Below are 20,137 nucleotides of genomic sequence, written 5' to 3' on the forward strand. Positions count from 1 at the left end.
GGCGATATAGACATTATGCCCATTTTATTTGTATAGCTTACATAGCCAATAGCCTACATTACAAGTGAGGTTTCTTCGTTGACAATGAGAATTGATTGCCAAGACATATCAATATGAACAACTTCTCCTTGGCTATAGGGCAGGCTATTTCACAGAAATGTAGAATGAAGTTGCTCAGATAAACCTAGATACCTTATTGGTAATAGCCTACACAAAAACAAAATACATTTTACATTTTCATTTAACATACGCTCTTATCCATAGCGACGTACAGTTAAATACAATATGATCCGCCTTTCGCACACAATAATGAATGAAACCTGACTTTACATTGGGCAACATCGCGCGCGCTCTGATCTCGATTGTCGATTATTGCGCACCTATAGACAGTGGCCAAATGTTATACCTCAGTGAACTAACTCAACTGTGTCCTCGCCGCAGGTTTACTTTCAAAATCAAATAGCAGCGGCTACAGTAACGTATCCATACAGTAGCCTATCCTTTGCGTCACATGCTCGAACCATATAGAATGCAGAGCTGTTCAGGACTTGAGAAGCGATTGAGATAGACATTTCCAGAAAAGTCACATGATTGGCACCAAACACTTACCCTCGTAGCCTATCAGAAGAACAAATCATTTTTTAAATGAAGACAACATCGCAGGAGCTGTTGACTTCTAAACAACCAAAGTCGAAACAGTATCTGTCAAAGACGATAAATAGTAACAGCAAGCTTTTGGTAAAGTCTACTGTCCAGGAAACGGTCTCTTTAAACCGGGTCAAGTGGCGTGGCGAAAACGGTCAACACCGCCGCGATGTGGAGGCTTTTGACAACAACCAACATGACACACTGTAACCGGCATTGTAGCACGTGGATACAAAATAGCAAAGAAATTCACGATGTCAATTCTAACCAACTGAGTGTCTATTTCAGCCTCTGTACTTGCTCAGCCAGCCACCCAGTGGCGGAACTAGAGTTTTATACATGGGGTGGCCAGGGGGTGGCCAAGGCTACCTCAGGGGATCCATAGACCATGACAGAAAATTAGTGTGTAACCCTAACCTGGCATCTAAGGAGCATGAATGAATCCTATGATTGCTGATTAGTGGTAGAAGGGATAATTCACTTAACCCGGAGTTCTTCAATGTGGCAGATAGTGTGGTCTAAAAGAGTTACTTCACTAGAATTCTTTAACATACTATGACTAGTCAGTGTCTGTACCTTGGAACTGCAGCTCAATTTCTCTCTTTCTCTCACACACACACACACACACACACACACACTGGAGAGATTTGGGTCACTCTGTTTTCATGAATATATAATCTGGGTCTATAAGTGTTGAACATCCTAAATATTTTCAGAAAATAAAGCTCAAGCACCAAGGAGATAAGATAGCATTTGTGTGTTACATAAATTGCATAGTTTATTTACAAAAATGTTCATTTACAAAAAAACACACTGCAATTTGACATACCAGGTATTAAGCAGAAATGGACTTTAAAAATATATATATATTTTGGTGCTCATCAATATTCCAAACGTACAGTATCATATTTATGCTCATATACATTATGTTAACTAATAGCAAAGAAAGGTTTTGGAATTGGCCTAATCAGACCAAATTAAATCTGTGTGACATGATACCCTTTGGATTTATCATTTTAGAATGTCGGTGTTCTAGCTAGTACACAGTGCAGGTTTTAATCATGACCAGAGGGACCGCCTAAGTGCCAAATTATCCTAGGTAGATTTAAAACAGCACAATTCTGCAGTTCTGGTGAGAACTAGCAAAATGTTTCACAAACTCATCTATGTTGAGGGAGCGTGCCCTCCTTGACTCAACACAGAGAATTCCAAAGTGACTTAACCTGTCATCAACCATTGTTGTCCTAAGGTGGGTTTTAATCCGTTTTAAAGCTGAGAAGCTTCTCTCGCAAGAAGCACTGCTGACTGGTGTAACAACAGAAATCTTACAAAGTCGAAATAGCTCATGTAAGATCTATTTATAAGGTTCTAGAAACACAACAAATTCAAGGAGATTAGACGGTCTGTCCCTTCCACTTTTCTCTCTCCTTTGATGAACCTCATGTTTGAGGTCCTCTAAATCTGACTCAAAGGTCTGAGCAAAGGCGGGTTGAGAGACTGGACCCCTTGCATTATCTCGCAATTCTTCTTTGAAAAACGACTCTGCAGCTCAGCTGTGAGACTGTCAAGAACCTGATAAAAGATAGCTCTTTGGAAGCTCTCACCATCACTTTGGTCGCTATTTTTCTGTCCTACAGCGCTCATCATCAATGAGTCGTGAAATCTTAAGCTTGTTTTATGCTGTCTTTTACACACTGTTTGTACACTTATTTTGCAGTGCTCTGCAATCTCTTCAACCTCTTTCCATAGTTCTCCAAAGTAACCCTCACTTCTGTAGTCCTGTAATGTGTCTGTAAGGGAACCTACTAGATCCACAGCCCTTTCTAGGTCAAGACAGCTTGATTGGAGCATGTCAGAAAGACATTTGGCATCACCAAGCACTTTCTAAAAGGTAACCAAAGCCCTATGAAATGTATTATCTATCTGAGAAAGAAGGCCCCTTGCCTCCACTGATCTATCACCACTATTTTCAAGTGTGATATCCTGTAGCACTCTCAAAACTGCTGGAATCCTGTCCCTCAGATTACGGCATACCATGTATCTGCATGCCCACCTTACATCCGTAAGTCTTTGTAGTTCCCTGGGCTGCTGCTGTGGATACCGCTCTTTCTGAACTGCAAGCCACTTGAGATGAACGTACGAGCCAGATACAAAGTTATAAAGCTTCTGCAGGAGAGCAAAAACGTTAACTGCCTCAGGCACTGATTTTACAGCATCGACAAGAACCAAATTCAAACAATGTGCAACTGTTTTTAATCTGTGCAGACATACCAGAATGCTTTCCGCTCATGACGGATGCACAGTCATAGCCTTGCCCCACAAAATTATTGTGTCCAGACCATGTTTTTCAAGGCAATCAATTATCCTTTTTGTGAGACCTGCTGCATCTAAGCTTTTGTGGATGGCCTCGTTGTAATAGTACCTCACAACTAAAGACATTTGTTATTTTTTCTTTAAATCTTTGGTTTCCTCTGCAATTACACTTAAAACTTCACATTCTTTACTTCTCTTATTATTTCACTTTGTACCATCTCAGCTCAGCCCTCAAGAACTTCCTTCTGGATTTGGTGGCTTGTGTACTTAGCATTGCCACATGCATTCATCCTTTTTTCTATGAGAGGGTCATGCTTTGCTATTTCTTCTAAGATTGTCAAAAAATGACCCTTGTTGTGAGAGTCATCAGACTCTCGATGACCTCTCTGCACTATATTTTGAGTGGCAGTTAATAGGAGCACATCTGGAATTGTTTTAATGTCAGTACAGTTTTCCTCCACTTTCTTTTTCCGGTCCTCATTTATGACATCTAACATTGATGAGTTGCTGTCAATAGCCCTTTTATGCTGATTCCAAGCATACATAGCATTGATATGATGCTCTGCCTTTGAATGGAGCTTAAACCCAGAATCTGTAAACAGCGCTTTTCCAGTTACAAAAACATAACTGTGTTGTGAAGGCAGATTCAGGTGTATTGGGCAGAGAAAAATGCCTACAGTTGAAACACTAAGTCAAATCTTGATTTACAGAATATTCACCATGAATTGTCCTTATACCAGGAGCTGTTGAAAGCCCTTTTCCTAGTACCATGCTGAGTTCTGGGATAAGTTTTCAAACACAGCTGTACAGGACCCTGGTCTCTGGATCTTGAAATGTCTGAAATACACATTAAATAATGTGTCATATCTCTATGGAAATGTATAATTAAGGGATCCACAAGATTATATACTAACAGCTGCTAACTAAAATGTGTAGTTTAAAGTATAGGCCTGGCCTACCATTGTGTCCTTTTGTAACAGAAGTCTGATATCTCTCCCTTTCTTTTCATCTTTAATTGACCCTATGCAAAAATAAGAGAGTCTACGGTTACATCTAAGCATCCAATTACCCACATTTTAGTCCAATCTCAATCTTAATTACAAATCCCCATTATCATAACTGTACCTTAAAATCAACTACCAGCCTAAGTTACTAGTTAAATCATGGCTAGCCCTACTCTGCAGTAAGTTACTTAGCTAGCTATAATTTCTTACACCTTTACGATAGCAAACAGGCAATCTGCAAATTGTAGTAATCTTTTGAGTAACGTTAAGAGATTGATAATAACAATTGTTCGTTTTGAGTTAAAGTACGAAAATCTAACTGAGTTAATGGATTTCAAATTGCTGAATGTTAATTTGTTGAACACTGACAGCTGTAGCCTACTAGTTACCCCACATTAGCTAAACATTCGTATACTGTAACTTACGACACTGCACTGTATATGTGTGTATTACTAGCACAGATGTAAGCGTAATGTTAGGCTAAATTGGGAACCGATCTCTCTTATCTGATTAACTGTCTGTTAATGGAGCTAAAGGTCTAAGGTTAACATACACAGTCCCTCAACTTTCGTAAAAGTTGTTCAGGAAACCTAAACCCGAAGCTAAACCTTAAAAGTTACTTCAAATATGATGCTTTCGCCAATCGCGAAAAGAGCTTGTGGAGCTGTGGAAATATTCTCTCTTCTTCTGTATGTTCTTCTTAGTCTTATTCTTCTGTATATCGCAACTGAAGTTAATATTCTCTTTTCCTCATCCTCGATTTGAAAAATGCTCCCCCGAACATCAAAATAAATGCTTCTTTCAACAAGAGGTGAAATGAGATGTCTATCAGCATCAAACTGCCTGTAGTGAATTATATTTTGGGGTGGCACCCCGGGTGGCCAATCAGATGTCAGGGGTTTCCACCCCGGACACCCCTCTGGCTCCGCCCCTGCAGCCACCACCACAAAATGGCCATTGCCAGGTAACTGTCACTAGCCAAGAAGAAATTATTAATGTAGAGTTCTATTGGTTACGCCTCATTCAAACAGAGAGAGCTCACAGGTATTATTCTATACACAAACATAACCAATAACCAGGTCAATCTCTGTCAATCTCAACCCATAAGATTACATCACTTTCACAATTCTCTTCTCACAGCATTACAGTTTGCAGCCTCAAACCAATAACAAAACACTTAATTCAGGAATATAATTTAATCAGCAATGGTGTAGGATACGTTGCATAATCCATAATCCAATAATTCACTATTTTCAAGTTTACATTTTGTTAGTCTTATGTACACATGGTATACACCACACCATCCAACGAAATACTTACTTGCGGGTTCCTTCTAGACAATGCAAGAACAATAAGAATCCAGCGAAGTTGCCCATAGGCACAGATCTAGAATCAGCTTAACCTAATACCCAGCTCCCTAATGCAAAGCTCAACCATTAGCAGGTAAAAGTGCAAAACTAACCATTGATCAGCATCAGTAGGTAAGCCTACTCACCAGTGCTGGTGCTATAGGTGCGAACGGTAGTGGCGGTCGGTGGTGGTGAATCCGAGTCCACGGAAGCAGTGTCGTCATCCTGTGAGCATCCGGCCTGAATGGCCCGCAGGTAGCTATGGCTACGGGATCGGAAGCACGTGGGCATTGGTAGATCCGGAGGCTCCACCGCCTGGGAATGGGAGCGTGAGAGTGTGTGTGATTCTCGGAACGCCGACTCAGAGCAGCTATCGTCGTAGCGTTGGCTAATCATCTCCAGGTCCTGCAGCTGGAAGGAGAGAGGCAGGTTGGCACTAGTGGCATAGGTTGGCATCATGGCCTGGGTGGCAGTGCTAGAGTGAGGGGACAGCGTTGCATGGCTACTACTTCAGGCTAGATGTCCAGACTGGGACAGAAATGCATGGTTTGTCCCGGGACAAGAGAGGCATGGTCGTTAGCCCTGGGTTCAAGTAGTATTTAGATTTTTTCCGAATACTTTAACTGTGCTTAATCAAGCTTACCTAGCGTATTGGAACCAATGGAATAGTCCCAAAAGTGCCAACACTACCCATTAGGTACTTCAGGCAGGCTGAAGAAAACACCCTGAGTTTTTCAAATTTCTAATACTATTTGAACTCAGCCAGGTCTGCCATGGAGAGCATAGCTGACAGTGTCTGTTAGAGGGGTGAGCTAGCTCCACCTGTGTGACATTTGGCGTGGATGCAATCAAATGCAGCCGAAAGGACACATTACAGTATTAAGGCTGGGTGATAGGAAAGCAAAGTGCAGCAGTAACACTTTGTCCCGACCCCGAATCAACTCCTTATAGCAACTTATAGTCAAAGTCCAAGGTAGTTAACAAGCTACATTTTACTGCCAATTAGTTTCAGTGTCACTTTCATAGTATTAATCAAAGATGTCTTAACTTCTCATAAAAACCAGTAATTTGATTGACTCGCATGAACTTGGTGAGAAATTAGATTAGAGCAGCAGTGCAAATGAAGGACTGAGATTTGACTGAGGGACATGACCAAGCTTACTAAAATGCAAGCCTAACACAGTGTTGGAGTGACAGGAATATAAGAAATATGGTGTTTGAGTTGTAACTTATGGAGTTGGCTCGGCCTCACGCTTTAGTGGTAACAAATCAAAGAGCAGGGAGTAGTGACAGAGAGAGCGAGCGAGAGAAAGAGAGAGAGAAAGTGAGAGCATGAGATCTAAAACCTGGTCCTAGACCTGTGTGTTTTCCAGTAGTCCTATAGTACTGTATATTTATAACAGCAGCATGTTCTACTCAATTGCATTGTTGTACTGTTTTGTTTGATATACAGTGAAATTTCACAGGAAGGCTTTCTGAAATAATGAGGTGTAATAATTAACATTGTACCTTGCAGCTCCAAATAACTCTTCTACTAATATACATGTAAATCAACAAACATTTTCAGAATTAAACCTTTTAAATTCCCCAAGATGGGGTCAACATGCTAAACATATAAACTCAGCAAAAAAAGAAACGTCCTCTCACTGTCAGCTGCGTTTATTTTCAGCAAACTTAACATGTGTAAATATTTGTATGAACATAACAAGATTCAACAACGGAGACATAAACTGAACAAGTTCCACAGACATGTGACTAACAGAATTGGAATAATGTGTCCCTGAACGAAGGGGGAGTCAAAATCAAAAGTAACAGTCAGTATCTGGTGAGGCCACCAGCTGCATTAAGTACTTCAGTGCATCTCCTCCTCATGGACTGCACCAGATTTGCCAGTTCAGAACCACATGAGGGAGGAGGCCATCTTCCCTGTAAAGCACAGCGTTGAGATTGCCTACAATGACAACAAGCTCAGTCCGATGATGCTGTGACACACCGCCCCAGACCATAACGGACCCTCCACTTCCAAATCGATCCCGCTCCAGAGTACAGGCCTCGGTGTTACGCTCATTCCTTCAACGATAAACGTGAATCTCACCCCTGCTGAGACAAAACCGTGACTTGGTCCTCCGATGGTGGGTTTGTGCCCATAGGCGACGTTGTTGGCGGTGATGTCTGGAGAGGATCTGCCTTACAACAGGCCTACAAGTCCTCAGTCCAGCCTCTCTAAGCCTATTGCGAACAGTCTGAGCACTAATGGAGGGATTGTGCGTTCCTGGTGTAACTCGGGCAGTTGTTGTTGCCATCCTGTACCAATCCCGCAGGTGTGATGTTCGGATGTACCGATCCTGTGCAGGTGTTGTTACACGTGGTCTGCCACTGCGAAGACAATCAGCTGTCCGTCCTGTCTCGCTGTAGCGCTGTCTTAGGCGTCTCACAGTATGGACATTGCAATTTATTGCCCTGGCCACATCTGCAGTCCTCATGCTTCCTTGCAGCATGCCTCCTTGCAGCAGGCATGTTAATGCAGATGAGCAGGGTCCCTGGGCATCTTTCTTTTGGTGTTTTTCAAAGTCAGTAGAAAGGCCTCTTTAGTGTCCTAAGTTTTCATAACTGTGACCTTAATTGCCTACCATTTGTAACCTGTTAGTGTCTTTACGACCGTTCCACAGGTGAATGTTCATTAATTGTTTGTGGTTCATTGAACAAGCATTATCTTTGAAAGACAGGGTCCTGAAAAAGGGACGTTTCTTTTTTTTGCTGAGTTTACTAATGGACTGTAAAGCCTAGTTTGGCAGGCCCTTTGTAAAAGATCAGAGGATCCAGACACTCTTTATCACCATGGTGACCTTGTCAGTAGAAGGGTAATGGGTCTTCCTGTGTTGGGATTCCGGTGAATACAAAATCTTCTTGAACAGAGTCTACTAAGGTGTAGGAGTGGAGAGTTTATGTGATAGGTCACTCTAAAATGAAAATCTGTTCAGTGAAATGGTCTAAAAATGCCAGAGTCTGGTGTAGTGGTAACGCTCCTAATTCAGGATGACTCATGGCATTTGGCAACAGGGTTTGAGCCTTGTCTCAGTCATTCTCCTGTCTGTGCCTTCCTACATCTATCTCCCTCTTTCTGTACAGTCCCACTATTCTGACACAAAAATATATACAAATCTGAAAGAGGATCAGGAGAAGAAGAAAAAAAAAATCTTATCCTGAGAAGTTTAAGTCCCACGCCAGTTGTACCTCACTACCCCATCCCTGGTGACCTCTGACCTGGCCCATGTAGCTGCTCCTCCCCAGGGTGCTGCAGCCGCCTCCTTTGCTGAAGTCCTCATCATCCCAGCGGGGGAACAGGGAGCCCCTCACCGGACCCCCCAGACAGTCCAGGTTGTCCAGGCTACGATTGGTAGACAGCTCTCGCAGTGAAGGAAGACAGCTGAAGAGGAGAGGAGCAGGGGAAGAGAGGAGAGGGGGAGGAGAGGAGGAGAGGAGGAGGGGAGGAGGGAGAGTTGATGTGAGAGGGGGATGAGATCAGAGAGAAGGGGAGGAGGGAGAGGAAAGGAGAGGAGAAGGTTAGATTTGATTTGAGGAGGGAAGGGAATGAGGGAGAGGAGGATGGTAGAGTTGATTTGAAGAGAGAAGGGGATAAGATCAGAGAGAAGGGGAGGAGGGAGAGGAGAGGAGAGGAGGAGGGTAGAGTTGATGTGAGGAGGGAAGGGAAGGAGGCAGAGGATGGTAGAGTTGATTTGAGGAGAGAAGGGGATAAGATCAGAGAGAAGGGGAGGAGAGGAGGAGGGGAGAGTTGATGTGAGGAGAGAAGGGTAGGAGGGAGAGGAGGAGGGTAGAGTTGATGTGAGGAGAGAAGGGGAGGAGGGAGAGGAGAGGAGGAGGGTGGTGAGAGAAGGGGATAAGATCAGAGGAAAGGGGAGGAGAAGAGAAGCAGAGAAAAGAAGACGAAAGGAGAGGATAGGAAAGAGGAATTGAGAAAGAAGTTCAGGTTAGGTCACTTCTCATCCCTGGTTCCTTTCATTACCTGTCAGCATCACTGCCTCCAACATAACATCTGTCAGCATCACTGCCCCCATCATATCACCAGTCAGCAATGTTCCCTCTAATTCTTTGGGGCACTGAGCAAATTTTAGCTCTTGTGAGCGGAAACTTGAATGTTGTGAGAATTTTGTGCAACTCCCGGCGTGAGTTTACAACTCTGAGGCTGTACCCTTACAGTTTTAGACATTAGCCAATAGGCTATTGTGGCTATTTGAGCATAATGTAGGCCTACCAACAATACCAATGGAGCAAATCCTATAACATTTTTACATGGAAATAAGTTTTGATTTCTATGATATAGTCTACAGTAGCCAATGTGGTTTTCAATGTAGGTTAACATTGCATGAGACTTTAAAAGAAAGTTTTACATTATGAAGGGCTTGACATTAACTAATGATTTGTTTACTTGGTCTGTAACACCATGGGCCAAATAGGTGACTTTAAATTGCATTGTATTGTGTTGTATGATGGAAGAAACCACTTTACAAAATACAATTCATTATTATTACCATTTGGAGAACTAGACAATGCAGACTACCCCTCTGCCTATTGGCTTATTTGCATATTCAAGCCCGTCTCAAAATACAACACTGCCCCTTTAATTAAGACAAGCTTTTTAGCTGACTGGCTTTTCAAAGAGCACTTGGAATGTAGCCTACACGTTTTGTGCTATTGTAGGAAGCAGTAACTCCCCTTTGCTGACCTATACTGATCTAAAATTGGGCTAATAACTCGCTAACTAGCAAAGAATATCAACAAATGTACAAACGCGCAGCTCTGTGCTCTGATCAGAAAAGCACATTCACTCGCGGGTGATTGAAAGACCGATTGTGGGCTACCCCAGCAAATAAAATTATACTCCGTTGTGCTCTGGCTCTGCCTACAATTAAATCACAGACTACATTTTGCAAAGTTAGATTTGTTTTGGTTTGTTGCATTGAAAAGGGGCTGATATAATGTTGATTGATCACAGAAAAAACATGAATCTATATAGTGCAAACTAATGAGGCGAACTCAATGAAGTTCAATCTCGGGCGTCTCTGCGTGGCCTGGCATTTCTTCTGCGTGGCAGTCCTAGAGGAGCGTGCAGTTTAGAGGGAACATTGCCTGTCAATATGAATGCCCCTTCATAACACCTGTCAGCATCACTGCCCCATCATAACACCTGTCAGCCTCACTGCCCCATCATAACACCTGTCAGCCTCACTGCCCCATCATAACACCTGTCAGCATCACTGCCCCATCATAACACCTGTCAGCATCACTGCCCCCATTATAACACCTGTCAGCATCATTGCCCCATCATAACACCTGTCAGCATCATTGCCCCATCATAACACCTGTCAGCATCACTGCCCCATCATAACACCTGTCAGCATCACTGCCCCATCATAACACCTGTCAGCATCATTGCCCCATCATAACACCTGTCAGCATCATTGCCCCCATTATAACACCTGTCAGCCTCACTGCCCCATCATAACACCTGTCAGCCTCACTGCCCCATCATAACACCTGTCAGCCTCACTGCCCCATCATAACACCTGTCAGCCTCACTGCCCCATCATAACACCTGTCAGCCTCACTGCCCCATCATAACACCTGTCAGCATCACTGCCCCATCATAACACCTGTCAGCATCACTGCCCCATCATAACACCTGTCAGCATCACTGCCCCCATCATTTAGATGCACTATTGTAAAGTGGTTGTTCCACTGGATATCATAAGGTGAATGCACCAATTTGTAAGTCGCTCTGGATAAGAGCGTCTGCTAAATTACTTAAAATAACACATGTGAATAATATATCTCCCATCTCATCTCATTACAATAATATTCCCCATGTAGCACCCAAACAATGCAAAGCCAATGATTCACAGGTCAAGCATATGTAAAGCCTTGTTCCACGCATCATGGTGCCAATATTAAAGAGCATTAGGGGAAATGATCCAAATTCAGCTCAGAAAAACTGAATGGGATTACCAAAAGAGAGCCTATAATTTTTTGGTATTTCCTGGCACACAGTGATAGCGACATGACATTGCACTTGTCATGTGATTGTGATGATCCTTGGGTACAGACGGGGTACCCCTGGCATGGAATGTGCCAAGCTGGGCAATGGCACTCCTTTTATGGTTTGGGAGAATTAGCTTGGAGGAAAGGGCTGGTGGTGAGTGGCATGGCGTTGGCACTGACGGGCCATGGGTGAACCGAAGAGGTGGGCAAGACCTGGGGGACTGGGTGACTGACTGATTGATTGGTGACAGCGTCCAATCTGGTGCAAGCGTAAACCTGTCCCCTTGGTGGTGATTGGCTGGCTGCATAGCACTGACCTGCCCAGTTGGTGCAGAGAGGACACACTGTGCAGAGGAGACCACAGTGCCTCCAGCTCCCCCTGCAGCATGGCGTAATCCAGGGCTCTGCTGCTCCTGCCAACCAGGGTGGAGCACACCACAAGGGAGAACAGGGGTGTGGCATTTGGTTTTTAGCAGGGAGGGAGCAGGGTTAGAGTCATTTAGCGTGCAGGTTTGAAATTCATTTAAGTGTTTTTTACTCCATGTTTTTACTTCTTTAAGAAAACCTTCCTGCTACGTTATTATGGTGTGTGTGTGTGTGTTGTCTCTGTCAACCAAAATCTGCTTCTATAATGTTGTAACTCATATATTCCCCTTTTCTATGTGTCTGTGACCCCCCAAAATTGTAATTTTATGGATAAAGTGATATTACCAGGCATGTATGCTTATTGCTTTGTGATTTGCTGTCCTCTTGTGGACTGAAATTGTACTGTATTCCTTTTGCCTTTAGACTTCCTCATTTTGTGGTGGCAATCTGAACCAAATAATAGCCAGCCACTATAAACTCCCCAATGGAATTACATTTGTGCCAAATTATGTTTAAGATCTTATCGGCACAAATGTACTTCAATACAGCCCTGACCACAGAGAACCCGGAGAACACAACAAATGTCTTTGTTTGAGCAAATCAACAGAGACATAAACAATAAAACACAGCAGCTTGCTCATTGGTGCTCCCAGTCTCTGCCACTATTCATCCAAATGGTGTTTCATTTAGTTCGTCATTATGTGAAAATGAATAGGATACCCAATGCATTGTGTCCCTCTGTGTCTAGCCCAGTCTATGTCTGTCTGCTTCAGAAAGAGATGTCATCTAGAGACAACGTGCTAGAAACCTCAGTCAGTCAGTGTGAGATGATGAGACTATAGCTTAGTTTGTGGTGACTCACTGTCTGTCTGAGCAGAAGCTGAAGGCGGCATCGTGTTGGTGATGTTGCGGAAACGCTACGGTATGAGGAGTCTATCATTTCAGGCCAAGCCGTTATGTTGTGGGAACGTTTAATAAATGAAGGATGAGGAAACCGTAATCGGAGCTCTGGCATGTGTAGGAGGTGGGAGTCTGACGGTGCTTAATCCCACGCTTGAGTGAGCACAGCTTGTCTGACTGTGTGTGTTTGCTATAGTCTCTTTAGTATGCAAGGCCTGTTAACTGGAATGCCAAGAGCTGGAAGCCTGACCGTCTCCTTTCTACATGTCACACATCCGTTTGAAATGGTGCCACGGGCCGTGTGTGTGTGGTTAGTCTGTGTGTGTGTATGTGTGTACATGTATGGATTTGAGAGAGAAAGAGAGAGTGGGCATGAGGATTTGTGTGTGTATTTGCTTGCGTGTTTGAAATGTGAAATAATTATTGTTGTTAGTCTAGGTTCACTTCCACCTGAATGTGTTACCAAGTCATACAGTGCATTCGGAAAGTATTCAGACACCTTGACTTTTTCCATATTTTTTTAAGGTTACCGCCTTATTCTACAATGGATAATTTTTTTTATTCGATTTTTGAATGACAAAGCAAAAACAGGTTTTTAGAAATGTTTGCAAATGTATAAAAATAACTTAAATGTCACATTTACACAAGTATTCAGACCCTTTACTCAGTACTTTTTTCAGGTCTCTCCAGAGATGTTTGATTTGGTTCAAGTCTGGCTGTGTCCTTAGGGTCGTTGTCCTGTTGGAAGGTGAACCTTCACCCCAGTATGAGGTCCTGAGGTTTTCATCAAGGATCTCTCTGTACTTTGCTCTGTTCATCTTTCCCTTAATCCCAGTCCCTGATCCTGAAAAACATCCCCACAGCATGATGCTGCCACCACCCTGCTTCACCATAGGGATGGTGCCAGGTTTCCTCCAGACATGACGCTTGGCATTCAGGCCAAAGAGTTCAATCTTGGTTTCATCAGACCAGAGAATCTTGTTTCTCATGGTCAGAGAGAACTTCAGGTGCCTTTTGGCAAACTCCAAGCGGGTAGTCATGTGCCTTTTACTGAGGAGTGGCTTCTGTCTGGCCGCTCTATCATAAAGGCCTGATTGGTGGAGTGCTGCAGAGATGGTTGTCCTTCTGGAAGGTTCTCCCAGCTCCACAGAGGAACTCTGGAGCTCTGTCATAGTGACCATTGGGTTCTTGGTCACCTTCCTGACCAAGGCACTTCTCCCCTGATTGCTCAGTTTGGCCGGGCAGCAAGCTCTAAGAGTCTTAGTGGTTCCAAACACTGTGTTCTTGGGGACCTTTAATGCTGAATACATTTATTGATGCCCTTCCAAAGATCTGTGCCTCGACACAATCTTGTCTCGGAGCTCTACGGATAATCCCTTCGACCTCATGACTTCTTGCTCTAACATGCACTATCAACTGTGGGACCTTATATAAACAGGTATGTGCCTTTCCAAATCATGTCCAATCAATTGAATTTACCACAGGTGGACTCCAATCAAGTTGTAGAAATGTCTCAAGGATGATCAATAGAAACAGGATGGACTTGAGCTCAGTTTCGAGTCTAGTAGCAAAGGGTCTGAATACTAGGTATTATTATAATTTTTTAAATAAAATTGCAAACATTGCAAACATTTCTAAAAACCTGTATTTGCTTTGTCATTATGGGGCATTGTGTGTAAATTGATGAGGAAAATGTTTTATTTAATCCATTTTAGAATAAGTCTATAACATAACAAAATGTGGAAAAAGTCAAAGGGTCTGAATACTTTCTGTATGCACTGTCCATGTGATGAAACTTTGGCACTGAGCTTACTTGCGTGGCGGTAGCTGGTCACTCAGAGACTGCTGGGTGGCCCTGAGGTAACTCTGACGGCGGGCGGCCATTTTGGGCGAGGGCTTGGGGCTGCCGTCCGAGTCGTCGCTGTCCTCTAGGTCGCCCATGGCCTTCACGTAGCTGCCGCTCCGCATGCGCCGACATGGGATCTCATTGGCTCCTCCTCCTCCGCCGCTGCGGCCCAGCGTGCTACTCCAGTCCCCCTGCAAGCAGCAGCAACCCAGATATGTTTTTCTATATGACATTATACCCTTTTGCCATTTACAGTGAGGGAAAAAAGTATTTGACCCCCTGCTGATTTTGTACATTTGCTCACTGACAAATAAATGATCAGTCTATAATTTTAATGGTAGGTTTATTTGAACAGTGAGAGACAGAATAACAACAAAAAAATCCAGAAAAATGCATGTCAAAAATGTTATAAATTGATTTGCATTTTAATGAGGGAAATAAATATTTGACCCCCTCTCAATCAGAAAGATTTCTGGTTCCCAGGAGTCTTTTATACAGGTAACGAGCTGAGATTAGGAGCACACTCTTAACCTCTATGGGCTAGGTGGGACGCTTGCGTCCCACCTACGTAACAGCCACTGGCAGCCTGTGGCGCAATTTTCAAAACCTTAAAAATCCTATTACTTCAATTTCTCAAACATATGACTATTTTACAGCTATTTAAAGACAAGACTCTCGTTAATCTAACCACACTGTCCGATTTCAAAAAGGCTTTACAACGAAAGCAAAACATTAGATTATGTCAGCAGAGTACCAAGCCAGAAATAATCAGACACCCATTTTTCAAGCCAGCATATAATGTCACCAAAACCCAGAAGACAGCTAAATGCAGCACTCACCTTTGATGATCTTCATCAGATGACAACCCTAGGACATTATGTTATACAATACATGCATGTTTTGTTCAATCAAGTTCATATTTATATCAAAAACCAGCTTTTTACATTAGCATGTGACGTTCAGAACTAGCATACCCCCCGCAAACTTCCGGGGAATTCGCAAAAATTTTACTAAATTACTCACGATAAACGTTCACAAAAAGCATAACAATTATTTTAAGAATTATAGATACAGACCTCCTCTATGCACTCGATATGTCCGATTTTAAAATAGCTTTTTGGTGAAAGCACATTTTGCAATATTCTAAGTACATAGCCCAGGCATCACGGGCTCGCTATTTAGACACCCGGCAAGTTTAGCACTCACCATAATCATATTTACTATTATAAAAGTTTGATTACCTTTTGTTGTCTTCGTCAGAATGCACACCCAGGACTGCTACTTCAATAACAAATGTTGGTTTGGTCCAAAATAATCCATCGTTATATCCGAATAGCGGCGTTTTGTTCGTGCGTTCCAGACACTATCCGAAATAGTAAAGAAGTGTCGCGCGCATGGCGCAATTCGTGACAATAAAATTCTAAATATTCCATTACCGTACTTCGAAGCATGTCAACCGCTGTTTAAAATCAATTTTTACGCCATTTTTCTCGTAGAAAAGCGATAATATTCCGACAGGGAATCTCCTTTTCGGCAAACAGAGGAAAAAATCCCAAAGGCGGGGGCGGTCGGGTCACGCGCCTAAACCCAGTGTCCCTTGATCGGCCACTTGAGAAAGGCGATAATGTGTTTCAGCCTGGGGCTGGAATGACGACATTCTGTTTTTTCCCGGGCTCTGAGCGCCTATGGACGACGTGGGAAGTGTCACGTTAGAGCAGAGATCCTTAGTAAATGATAGAGATGGAAAAGAAGTTCAAGAAATGGTCAGACAGGCCACTTCCTGTAAAGGAATCTCTCAGGTTTTGACCTGCCATTTGAGTTCTGTTATACTCACAGACACCATTCAAACAGTTTTAGAAAATGTAGGGTGTTTTCTATCCATATGTAATAAGTATATGCATATTCTAGTTACTGGGTAGGAGTGGTAACCAGATTAAATCGGGTATGTTTTTTTATCCAGCCGTGTCAATACTGCCCCCTAGCCCTAACAGGTTTTAAAGGGAGTGCTCCTAATCTCAGTTTGTTACCTGTATAAAAGACACCTGTCCACAGAAGCAATCAATCAATCAGATTCCAATCTCTCCACCATGGCCAAGACCAAAGAGCTCTCCAAGGATGTCAGGGACAAGATTGTAGACCTACACAAGGCTGGAATGGGCTACAAGACCATCGCCAAGCAGCTTGGTGAGAAGGTGACAACAGTTGGTGCCATTATTCGCAAATGGAAGAAACACAAAAGAACTGTCAATCTCCCTCGGCCTGGAGCTCCATGCAAGATCTCACCTCGTGGAGTTGCAATGATCATGAGAACGGTGAGGAATCAGCCCAGAACTACACGGGAGTATCTTGTCAATGATCTCAAGGCAGCTGGGACCATAGTCACCAGGAAAATAATTGGTAACACACTACGACGTGAAGGACTGAAAATCGCAAGGTCCCCGTGCTCAAGAAAGCACATATACATTCCCGTCTGAAGTTTGCCAATGAACATCTGAATGATTCAGAGGACAACTGGGTGAAAGTGTTGTGGTCAGATGAGACCAAAATGGAGCTCTTTGGCATCAACTCAACTCGCCGTGTTTGGAGGAGGAGGAATGCTGCCTATGACCCCAAGAACACCATCCCCCACCGTCAAACATGGAGGTGGAAACATTATGCTTTAGGGGTGTTTTTCTGCTAAGGGGACAGGACAACTTCACCGCATCAAAGGGACGATGGACGGGGCCATGTACCGTCAAATCTTGGGTGAGAACCTCCTTCCCTCAGCCAGGGCATTGAAAATGGGTCATGGATGGGTATTCCAGCATGACAATGACCCAAAACAAGTAATGTCTGACCTCTGTGATTGCCAACAAGTGTTTTGCCACCAAGTACTAAGTCATGTTTTGCAGAGGGGTCAAATACTTATTTCCCTCATTAAAATGCAAATCAATTTATAACATTTTTGACATGCGTTTTTCTGGATTTCTTTGTTGTTATTCTGTCTCTCACTGTTCAAATAAACCTACCATTAAAATTATAGACTGATCATTTCTTTGTCAGTGGGCAAAGGTACAAAATCAGCAGAGGATCAAATACTTTTTTCCCTCACTGTATATTGACATGATTGTGACAGTATAATAAAAATGTTTACATAATGTCATTTGTTTTACAGTATTCACTCTATAATCTACAGTATCTACAGTATGGGCTAAAGAGGATCCAAAATGTATCACTGAGGGACTCCCACTCTACTTTTCTTGACCATAGATATGGTTTTATCGATTACACAATAAATAAATACAATTATTAGAGTGCTACAGGGCCGTTACCAACTCCTCCCTGAAAATCTTTACTTTGAAACTTGAAAACAAAGTCAAAACAATTCTATAGGTAGACTTGGAACTGACATTTATATAACAGCATGTTAATGTCACATGGAATAGCGTGTGTGCCATTTACAGTGGTATGCCATAAATGTCAGCACATAAAGTCAGGCTGATAAAAGAAAACATTTGCAGAAATGGCCATATTTTAGTTAAATAAATGGAACAAACTGAAAGACGAGACAGCTGACTGAGACATAGTGGAGGAATAGTCAACCTGACACTCAAATGGTCCAACACATACAGTACTTTTATGTTTTATGTTTTGATCCAAACAGATCTTTGTCAGACCTGACAAACTGTCTTGACAGTAAATATATTTGTATTTAAGTATGCACTATGCTTTATTCTTTGTCTCCACATTTTTTTTAGGTCCAGCACTTCATCCGATATGATGATAACCTTTTGACAACAGAAATTGTTTAGATAATCCTCACCTGTCTGCCCACTTGCAGGTAGTGGCAGGCAAGCTCCTGCTGGCACGACTTGGACTTGAGCATGGACCGGTCTAGGGTAGCTGAGTGGCCCTTCTGCAGCACCTGTCTGGGCTGACCCAGGGTCAGCGTCGACCACGAACCTCCCTTTATAAAGTCATTACTGTTCACTCCCATGCTGATCCCTCCTCCCCCTCCTCCCCCACCTCCGGGTCCTGCCAGCATCTGCTGGTACTTCATGACTTCGTTGCTGCTCTTAGACGAACTAATGGTGTTGTAGCCACTGTGGACCACGTAGCGGCTCTGCTGTCCCTGCTGCTGCTGTAGTGCCCCCTGCTGAGCATCGTAGGTAATACCGTGGGTGGTGTGCTGGGTGGCATGTGTGGTGGGGTGTCCCAGCGTCATGGCTATGCGGTTGCGGTGGTTGCTGAGGTCGGCGTTCTCCAGGTCGTCCGAGCTCCAGTAGCCCGACATGTTGGAACGTGGCCGCCGCTTGCCCGTCCCGCCCCCGTCTGACTTGGCTCCGCCCCGGTCTTTGCTCTTTGCTCGCCGGTCCCGCTTCCCGCTGTCCTCGGTTCCGGACGAGGTCCCGCCACTGCCGCTACCCGTCCCCGAACGCCCGTTGACGCCCTTGAGGTTGTGACCGTCCATGGACTGTGACTTGGCGAAGAGCTTCTGGACGGAGCACACCAGGTTACGGATGCGCCCGGGGCTGTCGGTGCGCTGCTTGGAGGCAACAGAGAGGGCGGCCGATGTGCTCCGGTGGAACTGCAGCGTGCTGAAGCCGTCACGAGGCCCCCCGGGCAGCTGCTTCTCCAACTGGTCCAGCAGGTTGGGCTGCAACTGCCGGTTCATCTTGGCCCTGCCGGAGATTGTAGCCGAACCACTGGTGATCATGGCCCCCCGGCTGCTCTGCAGGCCCCCCATGCCGCTCATGCCATGTATCCCCATCGACATGGAGGTGCCCAGGGTTCCTGTACTTATGCCGCCGATGCTGTCCTCCTGTGGCGGGGAGAAGTCGCTGGGGTCATAATGGGAGTTGTAGTGGACATGGGGGAAGGTGCTGCTGTTGGACAGCTGGTTGTTGAGGGGGAGGGAGTAGTCCGGGGGTAGGGATCCCTGGTTGTGGGCTTCCATACTGGGGTTGTAGTGCCGAGGGTCCATGGTGCCGTAGTGGTCCATGCTGGTGGGGCTGAGGAGGTAGGGGCTCCGAGGCAGGGTGGAGGCCTGGTGTGAGTACAGGGGCTCCGGGGGGCCCTGGGTGGGGTCGCAGGAGTCAGACAGATGGCGGTTGCGTTTGGCTCCTAACCCTTTCATGATGGTCAAGAGGGGCCCCCTTCTAGAAGACTCCCCAGCCGGGAAGAGACGACAGGCCTGGAGGATAAGTCCTACAAAAAAAAAAGAGAGAGAGAGAGAGAGAGAGAGAGAGAGAGAGAGAGAGAGAGAGTCGGTTCTGCCCAGACAGACCAAAATGCAGCGATGCATGCTGTCATGCTGTACACACAAGTATGCACACGAGCGCACCCCTGAAGGCACCCTTGTACAATATAATATACACACTTTCAAAAACACGCACGCATGCACACACACCATTTTGATCATACAGTACATAAACGTGCAGGCAAACAAACACACCCATTTATGCTCAGAAACAGACTAGCCCTCTGAGGGCTGTGAAGGAAATACACTGCTCCAAAAAATAAAGCGAACACTTAAACAACACAATGTAACTCCAAGTCAATCACACTTCTGTGAAATCAAACTGTCCACTTAGGAAGCAACACTGATTGACAATACATTTCACATGCTGTTGTGCAAATGGAATAGACAACAGGTGGAAATTATAGGCAATTAGCAA

At 44.2% G+C, this 20,137-nt stretch overlaps 1 protein-coding gene across 2 annotated transcripts in view; it reads right to left on the reverse strand.

Annotated features, from left to right (window-relative positions):
- LOC106583601 (disks large-associated protein 4) overlaps positions 1–20,137 on the reverse strand; it is a 216,127-nt gene that overhangs the window by 40,735 nt on the left and 155,255 nt on the right. For both annotated transcript variants that reach the window (XM_045705451.2, XM_045705450.2), the window contains 4 exons: positions 18,283–19,667; positions 14,448–14,671; positions 8,576–8,738; positions 5,458–5,722 (listed from right to left, as the gene is read on the reverse strand). In XM_045705451.2, coding sequence (XP_045561407.2) covers positions 5,458–5,722; positions 8,576–8,738; positions 14,448–14,671; positions 18,283–19,596 — 1,966 coding nt within the window. In that variant the 5' untranslated portion in view covers positions 19,597–19,667. The remainder of the gene's footprint in view (positions 1–5,457; positions 5,723–8,575; positions 8,739–14,447; positions 14,672–18,282; positions 19,668–20,137) is intronic.

This window comes from Salmo salar, chromosome 22, assembly GCF_965601325.2.
Source record: "Salmo salar chromosome 22, fSalSal1, whole genome shotgun sequence".
In the NCBI taxonomy this organism is placed as follows: Eukaryota; Metazoa; Chordata; class Actinopteri; order Salmoniformes; family Salmonidae; genus Salmo; species Salmo salar.